The sequence below is a fragment of the Lacerta agilis genome, chromosome 2, assembly GCF_009819535.1.
Source record: "Lacerta agilis isolate rLacAgi1 chromosome 2, rLacAgi1.pri, whole genome shotgun sequence".
Classification (NCBI taxonomy): domain Eukaryota; kingdom Metazoa; phylum Chordata; class Lepidosauria; order Squamata; family Lacertidae; genus Lacerta; species Lacerta agilis.
In genome coordinates this window covers 103,031,408-103,039,697 of record NC_046313.1, presented here as the reverse complement: position 1 = coordinate 103,039,697, position 8,290 = coordinate 103,031,408, and the positions used below count along the sequence as shown (strand labels likewise).

The following is an 8,290-nucleotide window of genomic DNA, read 5'->3' as shown; positions in this document are numbered from 1 at the left end:
TTATATATATATTTTTTAACCCCTTCCCTATACAGGGCTGCCTTCAGATGGTTCCAGGGTCCCACACCCTCCAACATTTCTCCGATGAAAACAGGGACATCCTCCCCCTCCCCCCCCAGCCAGCGGCTTGTCCTCGATCGGCGCTTCCCCGGCCTCCCGCCAGCAGAGGCCGCTGTTCCCGGCGGAGGAGAGATTCCGCCGGCTGCCCCCGTTTCCTGCCTCTCTCGCTCTTCTCGCTCCCCGCTCCGAAGCCTCGATCAGCGGCTGACTTCCGGCCTCGGCAGCTGCGCGGCCACCATATTGGGGTTTGTTGCAGCTCGAAGAGGCCTCGGCGCCAGCTCTCCCTGAGGCCGCCCGAGGAGCGGGGACTCTTCCGGGGGACGGCGGCGACGGCGTAGGCGGCGGCGGGGGAGAAGCGACCCAGCTCCAGGCTCTTCGCGTCCTCCAAGAGCCCTTGGCTGTAGGTGGAGGCCCCGGCGGAGTTTCGGGCTTTTTCCATACTTGCAGTTGTGTTTTTAAAAGCGGGGAGGGGGAGGGAGAAGAGCTCCGAGGGAAAGTGCAAGCAATGGGCGGGGTTGGAGGTGGGGAAATGTTGGGGGGAGGGTCGTGGGGAGGGGGAGAGAGAGCAAAGGGTGGGGGTTGGGGTAAAAGAAAAGGGAGACCCTGCTTGTGGGGCCCGCCTTTTGTCTCTTTGGGAAGAGCCCCCGATGGCCCCCGACGTGGAGAAGTGAGGGAGAGGGGATGCCCGGGAGAGCGACCCAAGTAAAAGAAATTATTATTATTATTATTATTATTATTATTATTATTATTATTATTATTATTATTATTATTATTTATTATTATTATTCGGACCTTGCAAGAGCAGAGAGCAGGGGAGGCGGTTGCACGAGCGAGGACGGGTGTACGTGTGAATGTGTCTTGGGGTGGGTTGTGTCATGCTTTTGCACCGCCGCCACTTCCGGCTTTTTGGAGGCACACATCTTCTCCCCCCCCCTCCCATCGCGCTGAGGAAGGCGGGTGGGAGTGGGAGATGAGTCATAATAACCGCTGCAATTATTGCATGCCCTGGCACCAGCTTTATTTGTGTGTTTTGTTTTGTTTTTCTCTCTCTCTCCTCCCTTGGTCAGGGTGGGAAATGATGGCTCGGGTTGCAAGATGGAACTTCCCAGCCCTGGCGCTACAGCGATCGCTCGCTCGGGTTATTTGTTTTTTTAACAGTTTCCTCACACTTCTCTGTGCTGTGTCCTTAATAGCAGAAGTTCCCCACGGTGGATTGTTGTGAAGCCATAAAAGGGAAGAGAAAAGCAGGCTAGTGCAAATCCGGAGGGAGATGACAGGAGTGTCAAAGATCTAAGGGACATGGAAAATGTTTTCTAAACCGGTCTTTACCTGCTGCTGAAAAGAACCACAGCACTGGTGCCCAGAAAGTCATACTGGGGAGCCAAAACTGACACAATTGGTGTCACTGCTCTCAGTTTACAGGAATAGACTTCTCAGCACTCATACATTGCTTAGGAATCTTTACAACAACCCTATAAAGGAGGTCATTGACAGTAGGTGTTGACAGCAAAAAGAGTGAAGGTTCTGGGTACCTAAGTGGGAGAGAATCTATCATTCTAAAGGCTCTCTACTGAGCCATGCAGCTTGTTATGAGTGAGATTACCAAATAATCGGGAGCAAAAGTATATCTTTGTCCCTGAGTTTGGATTGCCTGAAAACTTTGTTCTGTAGAAGAAGTTAATGTTAAAATCGGATCTTGCTGAAAGGTGGAATCGAAGCACTCCAGTATATAAGTAAGCAAAGCAGAACTGTATTAACTGGGAAAGGAAGAACCCAGAAGTTGGTACAATTAAGGCGAAGTGTGCCAACGTGGGTTCATGTGTCCCACAGAGACCTTCCGTGGCACCCTTAGGGTCTGCTCGGCCAGCTAAACTTAGGCTTGAAAAGAGCATTCTGTTGTAGCTATTAGAATAGATTGTGGCATGGACTTGATTGTGGTGCCCACAACTGTTTTCTGCTTTGCAAATGTGTCCTTAAGCTCAGAAAGGTTGTTGACCCCCTGAATTAAGGTAACAGTTCTGGTGAATATCAGATTCTGTTTGTTTATGTTTTCATATAAATTCAACGGAATACAAGTAAAGGAATTAGGGCAGTCACAAGTTGATGCCTGTTGAGTGTAGCTACTAAATGAGTAGGAGTTTACATGGGAGAAGACAGACATATACCGGTAGATACTGCACAGCCCCAAACAGGAGTTGTTTATGCTGCATGCTCTGGCAAAAAAAAAGTACCGGTAATATTTGTGTGCTGAGGCTGTGGTGTTAATAAAACAGAGAATCGTTTTTGTGAGTAGGATTATATAAGCAAAAACAATGTTTAGAGCAGGCATGTCCAACTCCCAAGAGACTGTGATCTACTCCCAGTATAAAAAATACTGGCATTGATCTACCCATTGTCATTGGAGGGAGGAGGAGCGTGCCTGGGGTGGGTGGACTGCCCAGTTGTTGAGCTTTTTTTTTAGGAAGAAACTGCCCAGAGTTGTTGAGCTCTTTGGGGGGGGAGGATTGCACAGAGTTTTTTAGCCTTTTCCCCATAAATTTTTGTGCACGATAAGGATCCCGCGATCTGCCAGGATCAGTCGGGGATCTACCAGTAGATCGCGATCTACGGGTTGGATACCTCTGGTTTAGAGCATCATCGGAGTTATAATATATAAACTGGACTTAGCAAAAGGGGAAACTGGGAGAGAGAATAGCAGTCATTTGTCATCATACTCCTATTCTTTTTTATTAAATTATATGATATCTCTACATGGTATAATGTATTTATGTTTCTGAATGTAAGACATTTGGACCTTATTAGGTAACAAGAAAATAGTAAATAACTATATATATATATTGATATCTTATTCTTTTATTGTTTGTTTAAAATAATCTACACACGGTTGTTCCTCACTAACAAGACCAGAGTAGGTGTACAATAAAAGATATTTTAAAAACCAATAAAATGTAACCGACAATGTTTATGTGATTTGTTTTGTAGCTCTTTCCCGTGTTTACAGTTCATTTCCGTTCATTTGACTTTAGATGGCCTTGGGTGCTTGTAAGAAATTAGTACAGAAAGTTTTGACACTACTGTTATTGTATTGCTGGTCGTAAATAGAGCCTTCACATCGATAAGTGCCAACTGGCAAACCCAATTTAAGAGTCATCCGAGGCTAATTTGTTTGTAGCAAAAGCTTTAACAGGCAACACCCTGCTGGTATAGGAAAGGCAATAAGTCAGTTCCAGCCTAGTCCTGTGTGCTAAATCTACCGTGTTTAGTGCGCAAATGTGAGAGTAAAGGATTTCAGCCCTAATTTCAGTGCCTTCTGCCTTAGCATTTATGCCAGAAGGAAGTGGATTGCCTATCCCTGCCAAAAGTTGAAAAACTCTTCTGCTAGGCTCTACAGCAATATCAGTGCCCCGAATCAGTGACCTCTGCTTGGTGGCTTGTGCAGTGGGGTTTAATGGGCTTTTTCTGTTGTCTGTTGCAGGGGCTGAACACCTTCTTGAAGACTCTGCTCAAAGCACGGGGGGGAGGGAGGGAAAGTGAGAAGGGGCATCTAGAGAGATCATGGAAGAGAATGGCGAGGATGTGACTTCCTTGGGTAAGGATCTCATACGTGTCATTGGAATGGTTCTGCATGTCCCGGTGGTAAGCCACAGTATGGCTAACTGATCGCACAAACCCGTTGGATCCCAGCAAGGAGCTTGAACCCGCCTTGTTCCTCCCTGGGCTTTTTAGGTATCTAAGCCTAATGTATCTACTGAACCTGGTATAATGGTTAAGGTTCCTCCTCTTTTACCGTGATATGTAGCCGTTTGGTACAGATCATGGTTATATGACAGACCTTAGCCATGATCTCTGGTTGAGCCAACATGCTAAGCCAAACGCTTGGCTTGGCTGTCATGCTGCACTGACCTAAAAAGATCAGGGAGCTGAATGCAGGCACTGTGAAGACTCAGGAGTGCTCAAATATGTTTAGAAATTGCTCCTGTAGTGGACATGTACCTGAAAAGTTGTCCCTAATAATTCTAAATTTTGATTAATTGATCCACAAATTCATGGAGCATTTGGAAGGAGGAGACACCCCATGTCAACCGCCATTGGCAGCTGCTGTCCTGTTGGTCAACTTGCCTCCCCCTGTGTTGGAGATCTGTGACACATAGATGGCTTATGAGGGCAAAAGCACACAGAATCATAAAGGGTACAGAAGTTTCTTTGCCTGGTTACCTGGATGAGATCCTTGCTCTTCATAGACGAGCAGCCACTGCTGCCTGTTGCCTACTATGGAAAACAGCCTGTATAGTGGGAGGAGTTACAAAACACCTTGGAAGGAGGAGCTTAATAACTTGTAGTATCTGAGTTGGTTTTCAGACAGCTGAGATTTATGGCATTTGCCCACGATCAAAAGGATGGTGCTTTTCTGGATTGAGCAACACTTCAGAGTTTGCTCAGCCAAATAAACTATAGGTTGACTGCTTCCTATCAGTGAAATCAGAATTCCAATTATTCAGAAACATCCCTAGCACCAGCTTGTAGTTTTTCATTTTGGCTTTAATGGGTATTTGGTGTAAAAAACTGTTTCATCTCGTTTTTGTTTTTTAAAAAACCCACATTTCCGGCGCTTTTGGTCTTGCGGGATAGTTGTTACGTTGATTGCCCTCTCCTCGTGACTTTCAGTCACCTTTTCCCACCAGTATTGCTCATAAGAGATCCAGAAGTCTTCACCTCTAATTTTGCCTGTTTCTCTTTTCTCCCCGAGCGGCCTACATTTCAACAGATGGCAGTTACACAGGTGAGTAATTGTTCTTTTGCATGTCGATCAGTCCAGGGTAAAGGCAGGCGTGTCTAGAAAGCTGCTCTTAAACTGTTACGTGATTGGAATACGTTATGAAAATTTTCCTTAACTTTGTTTTTAATATATGGTTTTTTTTCTGGTCAGGGGCTTAGAATAGCGGAGGTTAAAGAGGGATGGAGATTTTAAGATCGCTTCACACGTTACGCTAGACACGTGTATCGCACCGTTGTCACGTATCTTTTTTTTCGCATGTCGGAATGCAGACTCCCGTGCCATTTCCTCGAGGTCACACGTGTTTTCTTTGCAGGCCAACTTGCGGGAACAAAGATGCGAGATGCGTGTCTCTCGTAACGTTTGTGGGAGGTGCACATGTCTCAGCGGGGGAGTTGCCAGCGTGACCATAGAGTGCATTGTACAGAGCGTCCCGCCTCTCTATCCGCACTCTATCGTTAGGAGCTTCCTTGTTACACTCCCCCTCCTTCCCGCTAGTGCTCTTTTTACTGCGCCCCAGTTGAGAAAGTTTCCTGCTGCCATTTTAAAAACAAATTCCTGCCGCCGATATCGGCCGGGTCACCCTCGGAGCACACCATGTTGTCTGATACCCTTCCAGAGACGGTGCCGATGCCAAACCATGGCACAATGGCAGCTTCTTCGCAGGGCTCTTCGTCTGCCACGAAATCGAGGCGCCAGCCCGTTTGGACCGACGAGGAAACCAGGGCCTTCATCCAGGTTTGGGGCGACGACGCTGTGCAGAGCGCCCTGGCGTCCAACTACCGCACGGTTGCGCAGTTCCAGTGGATCGCGGACGAAATGCGAGCCCGGGGTTACAACCGGGACTGGGAGCAGTGCCGCGAGCGGGCCAAAGTGCTGCGGCGCGGCTTCAAAGAGATAGTGGACGGCAACAGCAACGCTGGCCACGGGCGCCGAGTGTGGCCGTACTATGAAGAGCTCAACCGGTTCCTCTGCATCAAGCAAAACCTGGTTGTTCCGCGGCTTTCAGGGAGCAACGCGCGGCCACCGGTGGACCGCCGGCGCCGGGAACACAGGGAGACTCAGGACCCTGCCTACGAACCGCCTTCCTCAGTTGGGAAAGGTGACAAAGGGACTTTTGAAGAGCCGGACGGGGACTGCTTGCTCTTGCCAGAATCAGCTGGGTCACAGCACAGTGAAGCCAACATGGAAAATCAAGTGGGGTCTCCGGCAGCCAACTCCGATATATCCATGGACGGCAGCGGCGGCCCTGGCACACCGACAGATCCATTGCCATCCAATGACTCAATTTCTGGTGAGTTTTGTTTGGAATTGTGGCTTGCCTGCGGTGGGGGTGGGCTTTGTTTCAGTTTGGTTTGTTTCAGTTGTCTGTGGACTTCTGGACAGGTTGGGTAAATTTTGGGACAGGGAGGGGTTGCTTTATCACATGCTCTCGTTTCCAAGTGCAGAGCAATGGAGTGAAGTCAGGATCTTGAGCAGGGTTTGGCAAACTAAGGTCTGAGGGCCAGATCAGGCCAAATTGCCTTCAGGATCCAGTCCACGGACTATGCGTGGATCAGCGTGGGGATTCTGTTTGTTTGGGCTGCGCCATTTCCCCCACCCTCCCCCTTACACCGTGGTGGCGCCTCCACCCTCCCTCCCTCCTCCTGGCTTCTCCCTGCCCTGCCTAGAGGAGGAAGGGGACTGGGCTGAGCTGGCTGAGCGCCATTTTAAGCAGCCCCTCTCCGGAGCCAGCCCTTTTGTGCCGCTCATCTTCCCTCTGCCGCCACCGCTGCCCTGGTGCTCCTGTGGGCCAGAGAGTGGAGCGGATGAGCTCGGTCTGCCTACCCACAAGAAGCAGCAGCGGTGGTGGTGGTGGGCAGCGGCAGCCCTTGGGAAGGTAAACGCAGCAGCTGGGGGGTGGGGAGAAGGAATAGCCCCCCTCGCCTCTTCTTCCAGCTCCCCACCCCCCCCCCCCGGTGCCGCTTCTTCGGCCTGCAACAAGGTCTGAGGGACAGTGGACTGGGCCGCGGCTAAATTTTTTTTGCCGACTTCTGATCTTGAGAAACACAGCTTTAATGTCAGCAGCCGGGAAATCAAATCCTCAGTCCATTTGGGATGCGTAATATTATGCTTGGGGGGAAAACCTGGTGAGATTTCTGAAGTTGTAACAGGGCTGAGCTTCAAAGTTCAGGGGATGGAGCTGGAGTTCTCTGCTTAACAGAATTTGTTGTATGACAGGTAAGCAAATATATAGACATCTGCAGAAATCCAGCAGTGCTGCCAAGTTGCAGAATCTGGCGCTTTTTTATTTTTACATTTTTAGGGTGGCTTTGTGTGGAATCTGGAAGTTGGCGTGCGCACGTATGAATGTTTAAGATTAGCGTGCTGTAGGCTGTTGCCATGGCCCAGCTTACTCGCGAAGTTGCTTCATTCGTCATTTTGTTCAGCCTGCTTTCTGATGTTTGCCCCCTCCAGCGCCGAACCTGCGCCCTCGACCGCTGACGGCCGCCGAGAGGATGCGCAACCTCCGTTGCCGGCAGAGGAAGAGGAGGGGGGACACCTTGAAGGAGCTCATGGAAGTCACCTCGCAGGCCACCAGCGAACTTGTCCGGACACTGTCTGACCTCACGCACAAGGAGGTGGCTTCCTTCGAGCGTGCCTACAAGGAGGATCTCTCGGCCCGCAAAGACGAGATGGAGCAGAGCGCGGAGGACATTGGGAGGCTCGTCAGCGCTCTGGAATCGAGCGATCAGACGCTGAAGGAGCAGCTGAGCAGCCAGACCAGCGTGTTACAGGGCATACTGGAAGTTATGAAAGACATACGGGGCAGAACGTCATACAGTCCGCCCTACCCTTCGCAGTATTACGACTTCCCGGGCCCTAGCATGATGCATGCGGGCGCCACCTCCTCAAACGGCCAAGAGATGCCCTGCCCCTCCCCTTCCAGCCTCGCATTCGCTTCCCAGCAATCAGCTACCAGCAACGGAGACGTCTCTCCCCGGAAGCGAATGAAATGAAAAACTGCCGCAGCCGAGAGGCCCTTCTCATTTTAGTCTCATTGTGGGTGGTGGGGGTGGGGAACCACCCCTCCAGCTGTTCGTTCTTCTCGTTACAACATATATATTGCTTTTCTTATTGCATAGTTAGAATGTGTTTTCACCACATTTACACGTGTGTCTCCCCACAGCGTTAACGGTTGTGTGGAAACGGCTGCCAGCAATGTACATTTAAATTTATTCTTATGGGGGGGGGCTGTTCCTTTTTTTTTAGTGTACCCACGTTTGTTTCCCTTCCATCTTGTTTCCAGAGGAATGCAGTGTTTGATGTACACGTGTACAAGTTTTTTAAACAAAACCAATAATAATAATAATAATTACACTTAACACATTACCGGCTACCTGTAAGAAGGTAATCTTTTAAAAAGAAATAAAGCTGCACTGTTGTTCCAAATTGTTCAACACGTGTTTTCCGGTA

The 8,290-nt window shown here is 49.3% G+C and overlaps 1 protein-coding gene across 2 annotated transcripts; it reads left to right on the top strand.

The window, feature by feature from the left end:
* The first annotated feature begins 3,369 nt into the window (after positions 1-3,369).
* Positions 3,370-8,290, top strand: LOC117042020. 2 transcript variants are annotated; one of them, XM_033141460.1, is made up of 4 exons: positions 3,370-3,649; positions 4,808-4,840; positions 5,454-6,128; positions 7,292-8,290. In XM_033141460.1, the coding sequence occupies exons 1-4, from the start codon at positions 3,616-3,618 to the stop codon at positions 7,831-7,833; spliced, it is 1,284 nt and encodes a 427-aa protein (XP_032997351.1). In that variant the 5' UTR covers positions 3,370-3,615; the 3' UTR covers positions 7,834-8,290. The 2 variants fall into 2 exon arrangements, with proteins under 2 accessions (XP_032997351.1, XP_032997352.1); XM_033141461.1 differs by having other exon boundaries at positions 3,583-3,649; positions 5,151-6,128.

Coding starts and splice junctions, on each gene's coding strand:
- LOC117042020 (XM_033141460.1), top strand. CDS start 3,616: ATGGAAGAGAATGGCGAGGATGTGACTTCCTTGG. Junction 3,650..4,807: donor CGAGGATGTGACTTCCTTGG/GTAAGGATCTCA, acceptor TTTCTCCCCGAG/CGGCCTACATTTCAACAGAT. Junction 4,841..5,453: donor AACAGATGGCAGTTACACAG/GTGAGTAATTGT, acceptor ATACCCTTCCAG/AGACGGTGCCGATGCCAAAC.